Source organism: Sarcophilus harrisii, chromosome X, assembly GCF_902635505.1.
Source record: "Sarcophilus harrisii chromosome X, mSarHar1.11, whole genome shotgun sequence".
Lineage (NCBI taxonomy): Eukaryota > Metazoa > Chordata > Mammalia > Dasyuromorphia > Dasyuridae > Sarcophilus > Sarcophilus harrisii.
Genome location: NC_045432.1, coordinates 9,703,227 through 9,725,574, shown reverse-complemented (window position 1 = coordinate 9,725,574; position 22,348 = coordinate 9,703,227). Strand labels below are relative to the sequence as shown.

General features: G+C 45.7%; 1 protein-coding gene across 1 annotated transcript in view; it reads right to left on the bottom strand.

Moving 5' to 3' along the window:
• The window catches only part of LOC111721579 (vascular endothelial growth factor receptor kdr-like), a 181,784-nt gene that overhangs the window by 113,554 nt on the left and 45,882 nt on the right, over nucleotides 1-22,348 (bottom strand). Inside the window, exon 2 of the mRNA XM_031944963.1 lies at nucleotides 7,278-7,377. Within this exon, the coding sequence (XP_031800823.1) occupies nucleotides 7,278-7,377 (100 nt within the window). The remainder of the gene's footprint in view (nucleotides 1-7,277; nucleotides 7,378-22,348) is intronic.

The window sequence follows — 22,348 nt, the reverse complement described above, 5'->3', positions numbered from 1 at the left end:
GGGCAAGGCCCAGAAACCCAGGCTAACCCGGCAAACATTCCTACGTGTCTCAGTGTAAGGGACCTGCTAAGTAATGGGATCACAAAGACACAAAAGAAAGAGACCCCCGCCTCCAAGCAGCTCAGATGGTACTTGGAGGAGAGATACATATTTGCTATTTGGCATATATGAGCGTCTCTGCTAATTGGTATATCTGAGAAAGGCAGACAGACAGAGAAAAATACTTCTCTCTCTCTCCAGACTATCTCTGTATGGGTGTCTCTCTCACACACATACAGAGATAGAGAGACAGAGAGACTGAGACAGAGAGAAATACACACAAAGATACAGAGATAAAGGGACAGAAAGAGAGCTATCCAGAGAGAGAAAGGGAGATAGGAAAAAAGGAAAGGAGGGAGGGACAGAGGAACTGAGGGCAGAAAGAGAAAAAGATGAGAATTGGAGGAGGAGAGAGCATTCAGCAGGGGTTTTGGTAAAGCTGGTACCTGAGCTTGAAGTATTCCGACAGGTTGAAAAGAGGCCTGCACGGTAGGCTGGTGCCAAAGACAGAGGCGGGTGATAGAAACAGAAAGTGGGCCTCTTTGGCTCAACCTGGAACTCTCTACCACAGTGATAAACGATGGCTCCGTGCTGGGGTTGGACAGATCACTGAGGCCACCACAGTGGGATTCTAACCAAGGACCACATCTCAGTCAACATGATTGACACGTGTACAATACACTAGACAGCACTAAAAATCTTGCAGCACAGCCATGTCAGTGTGCTCCGATAGTTTTCTCCTCAGCGGCTACTTGGGCCTGGAGGCAAGCCTGGGCTTACAAGTTTGATATGTGGTAAAGAGTTCCAGGTTCAGCCAAACTGGCCTAGCTGTCAGGAACTCTGCAGTGGCTGCTCTCTCTAGCTCATTCACTTTCCCCACGATGTCATAACAGTAATTATGACAACTCTTATTTCTATAGTGCTAATAAAGTTTGACAAATACTTTACTTACGTAGGCACCCCCCCTCTCTCTTTCTCTTTCTCTCCCTCTGTCTCCTTCTTGTCTCTCTCTGTGCTCTCTGTGTCTGTGTCTCTCTGCCTCTGTCTCTTGTCTCTTTTTGTGTGTCTCTGTGTGTCTCTCTCTGTCTCTGTCTCTCTCTGGGGGGGGGGAGTGGGGGAGGATGAGTCTTTATCTGTCTCTGTCTGTCTCTCTCCTTGAAGCAATCATGGTTCACACAGGCTCAAGGTCACACAGCTAGTAAATGCTTGAGGCCAGATTTGAACTCAGGTCCTCCACCAGCCTGGTGCTCTATCCACCGCAGTGCCCCTTCGCTGCCTCTCCTTGTATTATTTCATTTCACACTCACAATACCTGGGAAAGGGAGAGCATAAGCAATGGGACCTTTAAGGTTGAAAATAGGAAGATGTGAGCCTGTGAGGAAGGGGAAGGGCAGGTGCTTATGCCTGGACTCCCTTATTCCTAAGGGCTCATCTGGGAACACAGACCTCTGCTTCATCTGTGGGATCTAACTGGGGGCGCAGACGTGAAGCCCAAACATCTCATCTCCAGATCTCTACTGGCTGCAAATAAACCTCATCAGGACATAGACGTTCTATATACATGGCTTGTTCCTTTCTCTCTTGAGAATTATGAAATTATGTAAATTAAAATGGTAATAACAACAATCATGTTGTTCACTTGTGTTCAACTCTCTGTGACCCAATATGGGGTTTTCTTGGCAGAAAACCTGGAGTGTTTGCCATTTTCTTTTCCAATTCATTTTACAGAGGAGGAAACTGAGGCACACAGAGACTTGTCCAGGGTCACACAGCTATTAAGTGTCTAAGGCTGGTTCTCAGTCCAGATCTTCCCGATTCCAGGGCCATCTCTCCATTGTCTACATCACTGAACTGCCTCTAAAATTTAGAGTGAAAAAACAGGAAGTAACATTGACTAGGAGAAGCTAATCCATTCTTCTTTTGAATTCTTTGACTCTCAAAGTTATACTCACCCCCAAATTAACTCTCTTTGACCCCCAAAGTAACTCCCTGTGATGCCCAAGGCAACACTGGCCCTTTGACCTCTCAAGTAACACTGATGCTTTGGGGGAAAGGAGAAAGGTGATAATTGAAAACTCTTGATCTTTTTTTTCTACAAGACGGGTTGAAAGGTCAGACCTAGCACACAGTGAGCACTCAGTAAACACCAGTTGACTTGACATTATATACACATCTCTGCCTTTATCAATACAATCTATATAAGAAAATCACCAAATTCCTTGAGGACTCCCGGTATCTACAGGATAAGCTTCTAGTGTCAAGGCCCTCCCCCAAACATGACCCAATCTGCTTTTCTATCCTTCATTCCTTCTACTCCCTTTTATACGCCCAGTTGTTGTTATTCAGTCATTTGGGCACGTCCAACTCTCCATGGACTGTTGCTGTTCGTACTCTCATTAGTATTACAATAATAATCATGATAATTATGAATTAATATTAGATGTCTGAGTCTGGATTTGAGCCTCAGGCACTTAACAATAACAACCATATTTTTATTTTTGAGCTTAAATGCCTTAAATACTTTATAAGCAAGGCAGTGCAAGTGGTCCTATCCCCATTTGATGGATGAGACAGCTGAGGCCTGGAGAAGCTGAGGGATTTGCCGAGAGTCCTCATGCGGGACTCAATATCTAGGAGATTCAAGTGCCCGCACCCTGAGCCCACAATTTCCCTTGGAAACTGGCTTCTTTTTTTTTTTTCATTTGAATGGTGGATTTTGTGTTTTTATTAAAGCTTTTTATTTTCAAAACATACGCATGGATAATTTTTCAACATTATCCCTTGCAAAACCTTGTGTTCCATTTCCCCCTCCCCTTTCCCCACCCCCTTCCCAGATGGCAAGTAATCCAATATATGTTAAACATGGTTAAACATTCTAAACATAGAAATATATGTTAAATCCAATATATGCATACATATGCTGCACAAGACAAATCAAGTCAAACAGGGAAAAAAATGAGAAAGAAATAAAAGCAAGCAAACAACAAAAAGAGTGAAAATGCTATGTTGTAAACCACGCTCAATTCCTACAGTCCTTTTCTGGGTGTAGCTGGTTCTCTTCATCACAAGATCATTGGATCTGGTCTGAATCATCTCATTGTTGAAGAGGGCCACATCCAGCAGAATTGATCATTGTATAATCTTGCTGTTGCCATGTGCAATGACCTCCTGGTTCTGCTCATTTCACTTTGCATCAGTTCATGGAAGTCTCTCCAGGCCTTTCTGAAATCATCCTGCTGGTCATTTCTTACAGAACAGTAATATTCCATCACATTCATATACCACAGTTTATTCAGCCATTCTCCAACTGATGGGCATCCACTCAGTTTCCAGTTTCTGGCCACTACAAAGAGGGCTGCCACAAACATTTTGGCACATACAGGTCCCTTTCCCTTCTTTAAGATCTCTTTGGGGTATAAGCCCAGTAGAAACACTGCTGGATCAAAGGGGATGCACAGTTTGATAACTTTTTGAGCATAGTTCCAAATCGCTCTCCAGAATGGCTAGATTCATTCACAACTTCACCAACAACATATCAGTTTTCCCACATCCCCTCCAACATTCGTCATTATCCTTTCCTGTCAATCTGAGAGGTGTGTGGTGGTATCTCAGAATTGTCTTAATTTGCATTTCTGATCAATCATCATTTGAAGTACCTTTTCATATGACTAGAAATAGTTTCAATTTCTTATTCTGAAAATTGTCTATTCCTATCCTTTGACCATTTAAAAGATCTAGAGTCTTTTTTTTTCATTTATTGTTAAAGCTTTTTATTTTCAAAATATATGGATGGATAATTTTTCAACATTGACCCTTGCGTAGCCTTGTGTGCCAAATTTTCCCCTCCTCTCCCTAATCCCCTTCCCTAGATGGCAAGCAATCCAAAATACGTTATACGTGTTAAAATATATAGTAAATCCAATATATGTGAACATATTTATACAATTAGGAAACTGGCTTCTTAAAACCAATCCAAACTAAACTGAATCTTGACTCTCAGCTGAATTTCAAAGAAAGTGGTGATGATCACAGAAGCCCATGGCAAAGTAAAAACCAAACCCAAACTCAAACCCTCCCAATAACTTGAAGGCTCTGTCTCAGTTCTCTTCAAGAGAAATTAAATCCCACTTCCACAAAGTGCCCTCCATCCTGTAACTCCTTAAGGATGACCAAGTACTTAAATTCTCTTGGTTTCTTTGAAACAGCAGGAGAAGAAAGGGATTTGAAAGGGTTATCATCCCCTTTAGCAGATGAAGCAAAATCAAGAGCAGAAAGTGGGTACAAAGGAGGGGTCACAACTTAGTAACACTTGATTAAATTAAACTTAATTGATACTCAATCTTATTAACACAGGCTTGGTTTTTCTGCTCCATGTTTTACAAAGCATGCCATCATGGATGACATTGATCCTCAGGGACTGAGGGGAAGGCAATATTTTATCTCTCCCAACTGAAGCAGAAAGCCCTGTCACACAGAGAAGCCGTAAATAACAATGGGAAGTCACATTGCTTTGCCTACCAAAAACCTGAAAGAATTCCTAAATTCAAACCCTTGCGTCTAATAATTGTGGCCCTTTGCTCATTGTCAGCGGAAACAAGTCTCACTGGTTGCCTGTGATCTGAATTTGGGTTTCATGGATGTTTATATTGGATTCCCTGATAGCCCATCATTTCTGTGACTGCCCCACGCCAAACCCTCGGAGTTTTCCTCCCAGGGCCCCCACTCAAAGCTCTACACAAGGGTATGACCTAGGATTGGCAGCAACCAAAGAAGGACAAAGGAAAGAGCAGCTCCCAGCTAAGCCCAAACAGGAGCTGCCCCAGCCTCCAGCTGTCTCTAGCCTTCAGATTGTCTTTCTCCAGCTGTCCAAAGAACCCTGAGCTTGGCCATTTTCGTGCCTATAGTCAAGGCTTATCTTCAATCAATACGTGAGGCCAAATGGGTCAGATCTTGAAGCCTTTCCTCAGCTGCACGGTGCCACTTTCCCTGATTACCATAGGTATATGTATTCAGTGTCTTTAGATTTACTGTTTTCTTGCTCAGTTGGTTTTTTTTCAGTCATAGCTGACTCTGTCACCCCATTTGGGATTTTTCTTGGCAGAGATACTGGAGTGATTTGTCATTTCCTTTGGGTCATTTGACAGAAGGGGAAACGGAGGCAAACAGGGTGACTTGCCCAGGGTCATACAGCTCCTTTTTGTGATGGATTTAAACCTGGGTCCTCCTGATTCCAGGGCTGGCACTCTCTTGTACCATCTAGCTGCCCTTTGGTTTTATTATATATGTGTGTATATGTGCATATATGTGTGCATACACACACACACACACACACACACACACACACACACACACACTATAGGTGTCTCCTCTGTTAGAAGGTAAGCTCTGCCAGGATAGACATCGATTCATTCTTTTTCTTCATTGTCCCACATAGCAGGGGCTTAATAAACACATGTGGATTGGTTGATTAATTGATGTGGAACCTTTTTGTCGAGTTGATAGCCAAGATAAGTTCAGGGGACGGAGAACGTTGGCACTAGCTAGCTGGTCCAACCTCTTCATTTGGCGGTGATGTGAGCAAGATGCTCCAGCTGTTCACTGGCGGGGGTGGGACTCAGCAGCATGCCCGGACGCGAGGCAGGTAGCAGACGTAGCACCAGGGGCTAAGACCACAGTTTCTTTCAGAGCCCATTCACAGAGGTACTGAGGACGTGCAGGCCAGCCCAGTAAGAAAGCCAAGCTGGGCAGCTTTATTCACCTCAGAGCCACTGCAGGAAGCAGCAGCCAGCTCAAGTCGATCCTTAGCTATGCTTTCTTCGACTTCAGCTCCTCTACCCTCTGGATCCACTCAAAACTGTCCCCTTTCTTTTCTTTCTTTTTCTGTGAGATTATTGGGGGGTAAGTGACTTGCCCAGTGTTAAATGTCTGAGGCTGAATTTGAACTCAGATCCTCCTGATACCAGAGCTGGTGTTCTAACCACTGCCCCACTCAAAACTTTTCTTGCAGGGAGATGACTTAGTAGGGCCTCATCACACGGAAGGCAACAGCTAACAGATTAGCGCTTGTGCTAGTGGCTCTGGGCACTGATTCCGGACCAAATGGTCACATCAGCTGGTTTCCCTGAGGAATGAGGTCTTACTGTGGGGCCCCAATAGTTGTAGCATCCTAAGCTCCTATCTGTAGAGCTGGAAGGAGCCTCAGAGGCCATCCAAGACAACCCCTTCATTTGACATGGAAACTGAGTCTGGGGGGGCGTGAATTCCAAAGTCACAAAATAAGGCTCGCACTTACAAAAGTGGCAGAACTGAGATTTGAACTCAGGTCTTGACTCCCACCCCAGTGTACCACACTGTCAGAATTAGAAGTTTGTGGTGAACTATGTCCCATGGACTTTTGTCTAAGACCTGACAGTCTTCCGTCCATGGGCCATTAGATGAGTGAGAATCCCTTCCCCTTTCTTGGAGTCAGGAGGAAGTGAAAGGGAGGGTACAGCTGCTAGAGACATGGTTCTTGAATCCACAGCAACAACCTTATCTCTGGGTATCTCCAAAGGTACAGGTGAAGGAAGAGGAAAAAGAGGAAGAAGAGGAGGTAGAGAGGGAGCAAAGGGAAAAGAAGCTTGGAAGGCACGGGAGTAAGAGGAAAGAGCTAACCAGCTGGCAAAGAAGTCCTGAAATGATTTTTAATTGAATAAATAAATCAAAAAATGAGTAATTAAATGTTTTTTTTTGAGTTGACTCATTCTCATCTCCCCACTTCCACAATGAAGAGTTACTGCAATCAAAATATTGCCCCTTACCCAGGGAGACCTTCAGAGGCTGGAGGAGTCCCCAGGCAGCCAAGGCTCTGTCCCCCTAGAGGGAGAATGCCAGGCCGGCATGGCAGCTTACATAGGTTTGAAGATTACCCTTCCCTGGGACACGTGATCCAAGGAAAGTTCTCTGGCTACTCCAGACATCATAGAGGATCCATTCAAAGGCGTGGTTAAGATTTCATGGGATTCAATGCATCTCATAGTAGAAGAGCATGACAGAGAAATTGTATTGAGGAGTCTAGGCTTTTGGTGGAGTCGAGGTGGCGCTTCAGCCTTACAATAGAACAATAGTTCCGGCCTTAGTATCCTCGGAGGCCAACTACTCTGGGAGACAGAGATGGTTCTCTGGAAGTCAGTCTGAGTGACATGATGGAAACCCCATACCCTCTGGCTTGAATTGACCCTCGACTTCATTATCCTTACCTGCAAGTCACATCAAACGGGGAACCAGCTGGGATCACCACTTGGTCCCCCAAGAAGCTCAGTTTGGGTTTCATCAGGATCTCTTCATTATTAGCAAGACCTGGACCAAGACAAGAGAGAAATTTATTGTGATTATCAATCTTTCCAAGACCAATGTTTCATGATAGATCCATGAATCATTTCATCAAAGATACTTAATATATGTTTGTTGGCTGACCGGCTAAATTGTGTTTTCCTGAAAAGTAGAATCAGGAGCTAAAAGGAACTTTAGAGATCCTCCGAGCCAAGCCTTACAAAGAAGGAAACTGAGGCCCAGAGTTCTCATTCAAGGTCACATTGCTTGGAGATTTCAAACCTGGAATTCAAGTTCTACATCTAATGTTTTCACCATTGCTCTGCCAAATCTTATCTAAACTTTGTTTCAAAGAAGGATGAGTCGGTTCAAGAAACATTTCCTAAATGGCTACTGTGTCCTGGGTCCTGGAAGACTCCCAAAGGCCACTGCTAAACTCGAGGCTTCTTACAAAGATCCAGAGTGTGAGCTAGAAGAGGCCTCAGAGAACATTCCCTCTATGGTCTGCCCCTCAACTGACTTAAAGGGTCTCTAAAGGTTCCTTAAAAGCTCAGTCAGCCTTGGGCCTAGACATCAAGCCTGAATTGTTTTCCTCTCACGGGCAGCCCTCTGGGGCCAAACAGGATAGTCTGCCCCCACGGGATTGCTCTTCAGATACTTGAAAACAGCTGCCATGCCTTTTACTGCCCCCTCCTCCACTTTTACCCAAGACTTGTCTCCTCCAGATTAAAAACCACCAGCCCCTAGATCTAGAGCTGGACCAATCCACAGAAGCCAGTTGGGCCAAAATTCTCATTTTACAAGAGGTAGAAACTGAGGCCCAGGGATGGGAAGTAATTCACCCAAATTCACAATAGGCTCGCCAATCTACAGCACATCTAGTCACACCCCTCCTTACTTTATAAATGAGAAAATGATGGCTGAGGAACGGAAAGGACTTGCCCAATATCACAAGTGATTTGGATCTGGGTCCTCTGGCTCCAAACTAGGGATTTTCCCACTGTACCGTGCTATACTTTTTAGTTCCATAGCAGGGTCCATCCACTATGATCCTGGGGAAAACATTACTTCCCTGGGCCTCAGTTTCCTTATCACAAAATAGAGATATGAATATGTATAATGGCCACCAGAAAGTAGGGAAGCATTTTGTTAACATCAAAATGCTACAGAAATGTGGCATTGATGAAATGAACCAGGGGAAAAAAAACATCCAAGGGTTGGTTCCCAGGGGTATAATGTCAACTTGCCTGTCAATCTTTTTTTTTTTTTTTTTTTTGCTTAGTTAAGTGACTTGCCCAGGGTCACACAGCCAGGAAGTATTAAGTGTCTGAGGCCACATTTGGACTCAGGTCCTCCTGACTTCAGGGCTGGTGCTCTATCCACTGCGCCCCCTAGCTGCCCCTGTCATTTACATTTTTATCAGCAACATCAAAGTGCAGAGCATTGTGAAGGCTTTGATGCTTCCTGAGTCTAGCTCTTCATCATCAAGTTAAGGGCCCTGGCTCTGGAGAAGGCTGGGGGCCTCAACACAGAGACCCACATATCTTCATACTAGGCAGGGTGAGGTGGGCAGGGCCTATAGTCCTGGCCCTGGGCCCAAAGCCCAGAAACGGTCACCTATCCTTAACCAACGGAGGAAACTGCTGAAGGAAGCACCTGCACCCCCCAAACGGGTCAGTCTCTCTTGTCATTCTGGGCATTTTCATCTTCTTTATGGTTTGATGGAGGGGGGCTGGATTTAGAGAAGATGGTGTTGGGTCTGAATCCCATCTTGGCCCCTTACTTGCTTTACACCCATAGGTGAATCACTTCATTCTTTTGGAAACTATAAATTGAGAGTCTGTGGGCTACAGTATCTTAAAGGCACCTTTCAGCTTGCACATTCTCCCTTCTCCAGCTCATCTTGGTCCTAATATTATATGATCTCCTATTTTGCCCATGGTGCCAGAGTCCAGATACACGATGAAGCTATATTTCAAGGCATTTCTTTCTCCACTATAAGCTGAACGCTATTAGGTTTGGGACCTTTCTAAGCATTAGGACAAGATACGCATTATGGGCCAGAGAGCATCTATACCAGGACTCCTGAAACTTTTTTCCACTTGCCACCCCTTTTTGCCCAGGAAATTTTTACATGACCCCAGATATATGGGTCTATAAAATATGTATACAAATCAAACATTGGCTGATAATAAATCATAATTCATGACCCCCCCACATTCAGTTACAAGATCCCATATGGGATGGTGACCCCCGGTTTAAGAAGCTTTGGTGTAGAATAGGGCTTGTTAAACTTTTTCCACTAACCACCCCTTTTTGCCCAGAAATTTTTGCCGACTCTGGGCATCTAAGTATATAAAATAGGTAAACAAACCACAAATTTCCTGATAATAAACCATAATTTATTTTAAAACAATTCTTGGGCATACATCTAATTTCACCATCTAAAAAAGACAAAAGCAAATTTGCATACAAATGACATGGTTTTTACATGAAGAATTAAAGCTTGGAGGAATATTTGCTACCTTTTACTCTGGCTAAATCTTTTGTGACCTCCACATTCAGTTTCGTGAGGCCGGGGGGGTCACGACTCATAGTTTAAGAAACTTGGATCTAGTCCGACTCATCCCTTCTTCCTCACCTCCCTATTTCAGCCGAGAACCCCCACATCCTTCCCATCATCCGGGATCTAGTAAACAAGCTAGCAGACAGTATTGCTTGCAGTCTTGATCTCGTCCTCCTAGGAGTGGCTCCTGACTTGAAAACTCTGAACCCGAGGAGAACGTAAACACTATCGGTCTCAGGCAAGTATCCCCCAGACTAGGTATGCAAAAGGATGACAGTATAGACAATGGGGGATCTATGTGATAGCATGATAAATCGCCATGGCTCACCCTCAGCCTCTGGAATCGTGCTTGGTCACTTTTCAGAGCAGAGTGCTTCACTCTTTCCGAAATATTTCTTTTTACGATAGTGTTGGTTTGAAAATTATTTTCCTTGTTCTGCTCCCCTCACTGTGTTAGCCAATAATACAGGTTTCTCTGAAACTAGCCATCATTTCTTAGAGAAGAGTAATATTCCATTCCATTCATATATAATCATATGTCCAGCTTTTCCTCAATTGATGATGCCTACTTAAATCTCCAGTTCTTTGCCTTCACACAAAAAAAGCTGCCATAAATATTTGTGATCTCTTCAAAACAAATGATTAGTAGCGATGTCAAGGGGTATGTTCAGTTTAGAGATTTTTTGGGTCCACAATTCCAAAGTGATTTCCAGAAAGGCTGGACCGTCGCATAGCTCCAAAGTGCACATTAGTGCCTGTTTTCCCACAGTCCCTCCAGTATTTATTGTTTGCTTTTTTGTCATCTTTGCCAAACTGATGGGTGTGAGGTGAGACTTAAAAATTGTTTTAATTTGCATTGATCTAATTATTAGTGATTTGGGGCATTTTTCCACATGGCTGTTGACAACTTGGATCCCTTCCTTTGCAAATTGCCTGTTCGCATCTTTTGGCCATTTATCAATTGAGAAAGACTAATTGTTTTTCTTATACTTCAGAAAAGTTGGATCAACAAAAGCGTTCCAATTAGCCTAAGCAGCTATCCAAGAACACAAGAGTCCGTCTCTTAAACACAAAGTTTTCCCAAAATGCCGAATGGCCGAAAACCATGGAATACCATGATACTGGAAGAATCACAGTTGTCAAGTGACCCAAAGAGACAGATAGCGGGTGGATTAACACAGACCCCTGCCAAATTATCAGGGATGCCTTGTACACGAGAAGTTACCAGGGACGTGAGGGGATGGAAAAAAGGAACTGAACGGGTCAGGTGATGGGAGTGTGGGGATGGCAGATCTCTTGAGAACTATACAAACCTCCAGGAAATAGTTCAAGTCTCAAAGCAATCGACAGCTCTGGCCCACAAGGAGGATGCTTGAAGGAATTACAGAAAGACAAAATGAGACCGGATGAGAGTATATGGGTCTGCACAGCCAAAGTACAGCTACAACATAGCGTAGGCATGTGAGTTATCATCAAGGGCTGCAAAGAACTTTCCTTGTAACTCTCTGCTGACAGAGAGAGGCAAAGTAGGGATAATTCACCCATTTTTAAAGATGGTCAAGAAAAAAATGACTTGCTGAGGTGCACTCAGCCAGGAGCACTGGAGTTAAAGAGTCACACGCTGGTCTTCTGACCGATGTCCCAGGTCTACAGTCTCTGACCTCATGTCCCTGCAAAGCCTTCGGAAAGCTGGCAAACAGCAGGAGCCGGGCATCCTCGAGGTGTGTCTTGCTCAGTGCTGAAGGGCAGTTTGAACAGGAAAGACGGCCCGAGGCCATGTTTTTCAGCAGCCTCACCAAATGTTTTTGCAGGGACAAGCATTCATCAGTGCTGCTATTTCTGTTCCTCCAGTATGTTTGTGGGAGCCCTTGCTTTGGCTGATGGGAGATACATCCAGCTATGAGGTCTGAGCTCGGGGAAGGGAAGAGAGGAAGGAAAAGATGATCACAGGTTTGGTAGGATCAAGAGCTGGAAAGCCCCTGAAAGATCATCTAATCCAGATCTCTCATTTTACAGCCGAGGAAACTGAAGCCCAGGGAGCTAGGTAACTTGCCTCCTAGAATTAGAGCTAGAACTGACCTCAGAGGCCATCAAGTCCAACCTCCTCACTTTACAGGTGGGGAAACTGAGGTCTAGAAAGAGCAAGTAGCTTGCCCAAGGCTGAAGAGCTTAGTGGAAGAGGCAGCTTTGACAGCCAGGTAGCCACGTGGCATTCTTCTTTCCTATCTGAGCCAATTCATTTCTCCAGGGCAGCCAAGGGCCAGAGGGGAAGAAAGAGGCTTAAGGTAGGAATCTCCACAGGTTCTAGAATGAGAAGGCTGGGGCAGTGATCTCTGCATTTCACTCATCCCCCCAGCATTTCTTTTGGCACCTGAGAGTCACTCAGGTTTTCTACTATCCTGTTGCCCCAGGCTTTTAGGTTTCTTCCAGGTGGCCTAGGGTGGTCCCAAATGGCTCTCTTCACAATTCTGGGAATCTGGAAGGGAACCGATTACTTTGCCCATTTTACAGATGAGGAAACGGAGGTTCTGAGACACAAAATCATTGGCCCAGGGTCATGCAACTAGTAAATATTGTGATAAAAGAGGCACTTACTACTTGGCTCTAAGACCAGATCCAGTGTTTTGAATGCTAAAATGACTAGGTTGTGTACTCCAGAGAAAGTCCCTTAACTCCTGTGAGACTCAATTTTCTCATCTGCAAAATGAATGGGTTTTGGACTTACTGGCCTCTAAGCTCCCTCTCCAGCTCTGAATCTGTGATCAGGAACCCGGAGGGGAGAAAGGTGGAGAAAATAACTGAGCTTATCTTGAACCCAGGAAATGAAGCAAAACGATGGGCAAAATCCAAGGAAACTGGCTCCAGACAACCTGACAAGGCAGGATTCGGGGGCTTCCCAGAAAGAAGTTTGGCCTGGAACTGAGGGGTGCCCCAGGAGCATAGATGGAAAGTATATTGTTAACTGAGCAGCTTAGAAACAACTTCACCGGGGGAAGAAGGGACAGGAAAAGAACTGGGAATAATTGTAACGGTCCATTCCTGTGGTTACCTATGGGCAAACCAAAGGCATTACCCGCCCCTAGTAATAACTGAAAACCTGGGTTCAAATCCTGTCTCTGATATACACTGGCTCCATGATCCTTTGAAAGCCCTTTAACTTCCCAGATTCCTCAGCTCTTCAAACACAGAATCTGGAGAGCAGGTTCTGAAATGTGTTACAAGAAAGAAAGTTTGCTTATCCGGAACTCCCCTTACCAGTGGAACTACAGGGTCAGTCCAAAAGATGTTGCCACAATAAAGCTGACGGAAGTGTGGGGGATTACTATGATAGCGTCTGGAGCGCTTTCTTCACAAAATACTCTGGCTAGGTAATTAGTACAAACTTCCTAGTCTCCATTTTACAAAGCAGGAAACTGAGGCCTGAGGCAGGAAGTGGCGACCCTGCTCACTGGGTATGACTTTGTAAAACAAATTATAAACAGTATTTTGAGGGGATAGAAGGAACACTGGACTTCAATTTGGGACTTCTGCCCCAAATTTCCACATCCTATATGTAGTATGATCGAAGCAAAAGGAAACTCTTTAGATGAAGATGAGTGACAGTGGACAATTAGTCGTTACTAATAAATTGAAAAAGAAACACAAGGATAGCCTGAGGGGGGGAGAAGAATAGGCGCTAAGGAGAAGCATGTCTTCCTGATGATGATTCATAAGACCTGAAAACGTTGACAGAGCTGAAAGAAATTCGGCAGAGTATTGTACATAAAAGGGTCTTTAGGACATTTAAAATGAAATGCTCCACTTTAAAGGGACCTTGCAACTTACAACGGAAAGGCACCCTACGACAAAGAATGTCAGGGCTGGGAGGGCCTTAGAACAGGGGATGGCGGAGCTTGGAGGGGCCTGAGAACAGAGAAGACTGAGGTGGGCAGAGCTAGATCTGGGAAGAATTCTAAAACAAAGAAGAAAAAAGGGAAAAGGTCAAATGTATCCCAAGTAAGCCTTTTTCCTCCTGATTGGAACCAGAGAGTGAGTGCTCACCCCATGAGGATACAGTCTAAGCTGCTTCCTTGCCAGGCCAGCCCGGAGCTGAGCTAATAGGCTCGGGTGGATGGAGAGTTCTGGGGAGCCTCTCGCTTTCGGGTAACATCCCCTGCTGCTAAGTACAGGGCCAGGGCCTGGTGGCTCTCAAGCACACTTTCTGACATGAGCTTGTAGACTAAACACAGCAATTCTCATGAATAACTGCCAATTCCTGGTCAACTGAGCACTCCGAAACAGACTCCAGCTCCTGGGGCGCTGGGCTGTGGCCCGAGAATCGGCCCCCGACCTCCTGATCTGGGGAGGGAGAGAGTGGCCGTGGCGGCGGTAACCACTGGAGCTGGGAGCCCGGAGGTCCAGGAGGGGCCTCACGAGCCCCATTTCTCTCCGTCTGGGGAGCGGGACCAGGTTTCCATCATCAGGGATGAGCAGTGTGCCTCCCATTCATCCCAGTGGCCCAACCGGGCAATCTTCCCAGGTGACAGGAAGTGAGCTGAGGCCCAGATGGGCAGCTAAGTGCCCCGTCCGTCATTTACCAACCTGCCTCCTGCCTCCGTGTGTCTCTGGGTCCTGCTTGCAGAGTGCCAGAGACTGGCCTTTGTGGTGGCACTGTGCGGGCTTGGGAGTCTGGCACTTTCCTGAACTCCTGACAGTAAGCTTAAGGGAGACTCGACTGAAAAATAATGCTTGCTTCAGAGTCTAAAAGTCTACATTCAAATCCTGGCTGAGTCACATCTATCCATATGATCTTGGTCAAGTTATTTCCTGGGCCTCAGCTTCCCCTTCCATAAAGTGAAGAAGTTTCATTTGATGGACACTTTAGTCCCTTTTAGCTCTAGAATGAGGATCCCACAAAGGGAAGAACCTCACTTAGCCCAGCCAATCCACTGCACATTTCTCAAAGTCTGATCTTCCATTCACTTCCTTACTCTCCTAACACACTGCACAACAGCTCTTTAAGGGAAAGGGGATGAGAGAGCTTGAACCCAACACTCTCAAATTCCCAATTAGCCAATCAACAGACATTAAGAATGTACCCATTCTGTGTCGGGCACCGGTGCCAGATGCCACCTATAAAGACAAAAATGAAAAGAGGCCTGCCCTATAGGAATTCACTAGAATTTTCTCAGAGAGGAGCCATGCATTATACAGATACATACACAATGGATACAAAGGGAGATTATGTCAAATCAGGAAAGGCCCTCAGAAGCCCTATTGCCCAACCCCTCATTTTGCAGGGACAGAGAGTGTAGAGGGGGCCTACAATGGAGCCCTCTTCCGGACTCCCAGGCCAGTGTCCCTTCAGCCAAACAGTTTAAGTTTGGTATCCCTGTGGGATAGGGGGCACCGTTCCCTGGTCTCATGACTTAGGATAAGGAATAAGCAATGAGAGGGCCCCTAGGGCCTCCCAAATACCCCAACTCCCCAAGTCTCACCCCAGACAAAAGTTAAGCTGCTTGGGAGGGCAAAGCTTCTAAGAAGAGAGTTCTGGGAATGTAGAAGGAAAAGGCTGCCCTTGGGCAGAAATTCCCTGCTGCCCAACTCCTGAGAATCTATAGTCCTGGGAGGATGTCTCTCCTTCCTAGGGCCACCCGGTCCCAATTAGAGGCCCAAACTCCAGGCCCCTTAGTCTCCAGAAAATTGGAAAAGTCAAAGAAGACAAAACTTTGGGAAAGAGAAATGATCTCCGGGAGGTACGGGAAGAGACACGTAGTCCCAGAAAAACTTTCCTTCCAAAAAAAGAGAAGCCATCTGCCTGCCCTCCGTCAAGGCTGGCTGACCATGGCAGGGAAGTTTTCAAACGGGGTCAAAGCCTGGCCACATCTTGGGGCCCACCAGATCAGCATCCCTTTCTCTCTTCTCTTCATCCTGTCACCCGGCTCTCTTCTATGACTGCTTCCCTAGGAAAATAATCAGAAGCAGTCTTTTAAACTTCATGTCCTGGGCCAATTCCCGGTATTCCTCTGGGAAGAAGCCCGGGAAATACCCGGGCAATCTTGAGCCAGTTGTTTGATTTCTCTGGGCCTCAGTCTCCCGACAATGAAAGAGCTGGGGATGGGGAATAGCCTAGATGGTCTTCAAGGTCTCTTTCAGGTCTGACAGTGGGGTTGTGTCCTAAGATGGAGAAGTGTGATGATTTAGCCAGAGAACATAGACTCAAATCCTAGTTGTACTTTGTTGAAGGACCTCTGGGATAGAAGGGGAGTCACTTCACTGTAGGGGACTCAGCTTCCTCAACTGTCAAATGAAATCTATCCCTTCTAACTCCAAACCTCTAATCCCCCATAGGACTTTGTAAGCCTTACATTTATTCATTGAGCAAGCAGCTGTTAAGTGCCTATATAAAGCTGTCAGGCAGCATGATATAACAATAATGGCTAGGATTTAGAGAGAGCTTTTAAAATTTGCAAAGGGCTTTACGAATGATGCTAACTCATTTGATCATGTGAGCAGTAGGTAGAAAGGTAGCCTCTGAGCAAGATACTCTCCCCAAAACCTGGAAGATCCTCCCCGAGCTCAAGCAAAGTGAAATGGACCATGGAAAAAGTAATAGCAACGTTGTGGGATGATCGGCTGTGAAGGATTTTGGATTCCCGGCTACTCTAAAGGACTTATGATAAAAAATGTGATCCACACCTGTTGTGTCTTGCTCTCTTAAGCCCCCAAGTTGGGGTGACAAAATGTACCATGCTTTCTAGAGCCCCCACAGCCGGGTGGTTAAAATATCCCTTCCTAATGGAGAAGTGATGAGGTGGGACTCCTGAGGAGGGTGGGAAAACGGAGTCTGACTATTTCAAGGGCTTTCCCCTTTTTATACTCTCATACCCTTATATAAGCAAAGCAACACTGCGTATGTGCCCAGGATATACTGCACACGTGGGACCACATAAACAACTTGCTATTGTGTGTCATTTGCCACCTGGTATCACGCTTCCACCTGCCATCCCTCTGCTTCAATCACACACAGGTTGTCACCGCCCCCCGACTGCTCAGGAAGGTCGAGAACCCTTAGGGGGGAGGGGGAGCCGAACCAGACATTGTCAACAGGTTCCCTCTGGGCTGAAGGGTCTCATACCTCACCTGGAGTTCCCCCACTGACTGTGACCCTCGACACACACCCAGAGAAAGAACTGGTTGTGTCTGAATACAGACTAAAGCATACTTTTGGTTTTTACTTTAATTTTCTTGAGAGTTTTTTGGGGTAGAGATCTGTATTTTCTTTCACAATACAACTTTATGGAAATGTTTTATATAATGTCACATGTGCCTTCTTAATGGGGGGTTGGGGTGAGGAGGAAGGGTGAGAATCTGGAACTGGAAGTTGAAAAAAATGTAGAAATTGTTTTACATGTACCTGGGCAAATTAAAATATTTTAAAGAATTCTAAAAAAAGAAAGGTAGCCTCTGAGTCAGGAGAATTCTTGGCATTAACTGGTTGTGCCATTAACTGGACAAGTCACTTAGTCCCAGAGACTCTCTAAGACAGTAAGTTGAAGCTGAGGTGCTGATCTGGGTTTGTAAAAGGAGATTCCTCCTAGCAAATTCCCTAAATTAATGAAAAGGGAAGGAGGGTCCTCAAAAAAAAGGGCAAGACACTAAGCGGACCAGGGAGGAGTGGGGGGACTAAGGACGCAATGACAAACACGAAGAGTAAGGGAGGCCTGTTCCAGGGCATTTCGCTATCCTTCTGTGGGTTCGTTGCCTGCTTCTCCTTGACATATGAGCCTTGATTTCTATGAGGTGAGTGGCAGAGGGAGGTGGCAAGAAAAATACATAGTTAGTCTCCCAGAGCCCTGAAGTCCAGCCAAACCAGGCCAAGCCCAGGCTCACTGGATTGATATCTAGAAAGGGGAAAGGGAAGGGAAGGATTGTTTTGTATTTGTGTTATTTTTACATTATCCCCCCAAAACGAAAAGAAGCCTGGGGTCTAGGAAAACCTGTGATCAACTGGAAGTAAGAAGACATTCAGACAAGGCTTCGGAGCATCTAGAACTACAGTGAGCAGAAGGAATCGGATGATGGAACTGGAAAGGATCCTAGCACCAGACTCTGCTGGTGTGTAATTCTGGGTAAGTCTCAGCCTCAGTTTTCCCATCTGGAAAATAAGAAGGTTGGACTAGATAGCCTCTAGGGTCTTTCCAGCTCTAAATCTGGGAGCTTATGATGCATAAGATAAGAATGTTGTCATAGATTATTTAAACCTCAGAAAGGTCACATGAGTCAGTAGCAGAGCTGGATGTCAAACCTCACTCCTTCTGACCTCCGTTACACCTGATCCTTGGCCTTCTGGAGTAATCCTGAAAGGGCCCCGATGGGTTTAGGGTGTGTGGATGCAACAAGAGAGAAATGATTCTCTGAAATCCCCCTCCCCACCCCAACTGCCCCAGTCATCTTTTCCACTTGGGCAAGGCTGAAATTGAAATAAGTCTCTGATCCCACTTGGTCTGTGTCTCTAGTTATGACTATCTGGATCACTTGTCCCCGAAGTGACAAGCCAATTCGCACCCACCCTCGGCTCGGCCCATCTACTTCCTAATCTGACCAGGTGTTGGAATTGACCGGTCATTGGCCTGAACCAGCCCTTATGAGGTTATTTGAATGGATCAGTGGACTGACCAAATCCACTTCTAGTTGACTTAAGCAACTGGTTGGTTCGACTTGGCCAGTTGTTTAAGAAAGAATAACTATTGACAAGGGTCCAATTCAAACAGTGGGTCGTTTGGGTCCATCAAAACAAGCGGTGAAAACGGTTGGCCAAAGAGGCCTAATCTGACAGAAAGGCCCTCCATCTCTGAAGACAATGCCGAAGGAATAGCGCGCATGCCTGCCTTCTAGGAACTAGCTTTGAACTGCCCAACTGGCCAGGCTGACTCTAGCCACCACCCTTCACTAAATTATAAAATAAACCTCTGAGGTCACCCCCTGACCTCTGGAATACTGCCTCTGCCCAGCTTTCCTTGGGGCCTCATCCACTCTTAGCTGCCTCAGGCTTTCTCCACTGTGACCTGAGGCTGCCAGCACCTTTAATCATGGCTTTCATAAACATAGACCCAATAAATAAGGGACTTGAGGAGGACTGAGTTCACCCGAAAGGCAAGGCCCACTCCACTCTGCTTACCCAAAGCCAGGATGGCATATCTTAGGGAGTCCTATAGAGAAGCCCAGCAAGGATGCAGCACCTGAAGGGTAGGGGGAGCCAGACGGGAACAGTGAGCAAGGCAGGCAAGCTCACTGTCGGGGTGACGAGCCGGTGCTGCTGCTCAGGTTTTCTCTTTGCAAGACTTCAGCACTGGGGAAGAACAATGCCATTCGCTAAAGGGCGCCTTGTGAAGTTCTTTTCATCTTGACGTAGCTCGGCCCATGTTCATTTGTTTGCTGGGCAACAGAGCTGAGAAAATGTTGTATTCTGGAGATGGAATGTTTACCTGTCCCTCTTAATTAAAACTAGAATGTAGAGGATGTCAGAGCTAGAAGGAGCCTCTAATTACCTCATCCACCCATCTCGTTTATATATGAGGGATAGTAAATGACTTGTCTAAGGTCACACAGCCAGGTTGTGGCAGGCCTGGGGCTCAAATCCTAGTCTTCTCCAAGTCACAGTTAATGGTCTTTCCCATATCCTGTACCCTGACCCCAACTCCCCCAGTGACACCAGTTCTTTGTCTCTTTCTAATCTGGTTTTGCAAGAAAGCATGGTGGGCATTAGCTGGATGCCAGGGATGCCATTTTCAGCACCCACGAGGCCAGCCTAGGCCTAACTACCATGTATTTGTTTTGTAATTCTCCATCTATTTCTACAGGCATATGTTGTCTTCCCCTGATAGAATGTAAGATGCTTGAGGGTAATCCCTCGCTAGTGCAATGCCTGGCACAGATGGGTACCGAATAGCTAGATGGATGGATAGGGGCACAGATGGATGGATGGATGGACGGATGGAAGGATGGATAGCATGACAAGTAAGCTTTATGAGAGCAGGAGCTATTTCATTTTTTTTTGCCTGATGTAACCCTGGATGGACCCTAAGATCAAACAGTTCCTTTAAATTCCTCTTCCAAGAAATCCTCCCCAATCTGTTCATGAGAAGACAGTCACTCTGGCTGAATCAGACGGCTGGAAGAAGTCCAGAAAAGCTCCTTTGAGTAGCACCGTTTGGTGCTCATCAGGTTTGAATTCACAAAAAGTAGCCTCCCTGTTGCTCAAGCACAAGGCCCCTGAACTTTCAGGAGGCAGGGACCTGACTGCCAGGGGATCTCATAGGCTCCTTCTCTCTGGGATTCCGAGTTAGAAAGGCTCCTAAAGACCCTCCAGCTACAGCCCTTCATTTCCAGAAGAGGAGAGTGAAGCTGGGCCACAGTGCATACACAGTCTCGAGTCAGAAGGATCTGAGTTCAAAGGCAACCTTGGGGACTTCCTAGATCTTGGGCTCAGTTTCGTCGATTACGAAATGAGGATCGTAACAGCAGCCAATTTCCAGGGTTGTCACGAGGATCGAATGAGATATTTGTAAGGCACTTAATCTAGGGCCTGTCGTTTAGTAGATGCTCAGTAAATGCCTGTTTCCCTTCCCTTCTCCCGCTTCCTAGCAGATTCAAGACCACTGTTGTTGCCACTTGCATCTCTCTGCAGATGCAGAGAGATCTGATCACGTCGCTCTTCCATTCAAAAAACAGCAGTTGTTCCGTATGGTTCCCCGAGCCAAGCTCGCAGTCCCTTGCTAGAATTCCAGGTCCTCCACATCTAGTGTGTCCCCAGTTGCCTTTCTTCTGCCAAGGCTCCCCGGGCATTTCACCCTCAAGTCAGTGAGACGACTTTTTACTCTTCATACTCATCCTGGGCTTTCCCCACTATCTCGCCTTTGCCTCCTGTAGTTCCCATGGCCTGAAATGCCCTTCCTCTCATCCTCGTTGCTGAATTCCCAGTCATCCCCTAAAGCTGAGCTCAGATGCTACCTTGTACCAAAAGCCTCCCTTGCTTTCCCCCCGTCAGTCAGAATCTACACTAATATGACTTCGGAGTATTTTGTTTCTAATGTAACGTAGAGCACATGTGCCTATGCCCTGACCAAGTCTTATTGAAGTTTTGTTTCTCTCTTAGTCCCCAACATTCTATAAGGAGCAGGAAACTTAAAACTAGAAGCCTGATGAATAAATTAATATTTTGCTGAATGTTTCCAGGAGAGGAAATTAGTATTTCTGGTGTTAAGAAAGGCCATGAGCAAAGGCGCACAGGTAGGAAAGTTCAAGGTGTGTTTCAGACAGACTGAACAAATGCATTTGACCCGTGGACAAGCTATGAGCAACGAGGCCAAAACATCAAGATGGAGATATCACAGATAAGGTGTCTGGATTTTGTCACACCGGCAACAGGGATTTATGGGAGATGTGTCACATAGATACATGTGGAAATGGCACAAGACTCAATCAGAAGACTAAGATCTGCCTCCTGCTACCTGTGTCACCCCTGGGAAAGGCATAATTCCCATTTTACAGATGAGTAAACTAAGGTTCAAAACAAGTCTGTGGAGTGAGCAGGATGGTGCGATGACTTTGGAATCAAACACTTTGGGTTCCGATCCTGACTCTGACATTTATCACCTGTATGACACTGGGCCAGTCATTCCCCCTCTCTGGGGCTCAGTTTCCTCATCTGTAAAATGTGACAGTGACCCAAATGACTTCTGAATTCCTTTCCAGTTCAAGAATTTTAATGCTCTGATGCGAAAATTATCGACAGCCTTGGAAGCAAGGGAATTTCCAGCCTTCTCCAACCTCACAAGCAACAAATGATTCACCTTCTCTAGAGAAGCAGCCTGGAGGACTGTTTGTCTATGGCCAAGTCCCTTCCCTTCCCTTCTCTATGCAGGTGTTACTGCCTCATTTTACAGAGGAGCAAATTCATAAGCTGGTAGGGGCCTGGATGAGGAAATCACTTTGTACAGAACTTCAAACAATTCCCCCTCAAAGGAACAGACCATGGGAAAGATTTGAAGCCCAACTAGTCCAATCGATCCCCCTCATTTTACGGATGAGCAAACCTGAGGCCATTATCACAAGTCCCCTCTATCTTCTCTTCTCCAGACTCACTACTGACAGGTACATTCATTAATCTTCACGTGGCATGAACTGAAGGCCCTGATTCACTATTTTGACCACCATCTTAATCATGCTCCCCAGCTTGCCAATGTCCAAAATGTGGCATCCAGAAGTGAGCCTGCGGCACAAAATGTGGTCTGACCAGAAAAGATTATCGTGGTCCTAGAATCCCCTGCACTGTGGTCTTTCTTCACGCAGCCTAAGATCAGAGCAGCTTTCTCAGCCGCATATAGCAATGGCAAATAATATGCTCGCTGTCTGCCAAAAAGCCTTCTATCTTTTTCAAGTGAGTTTCTG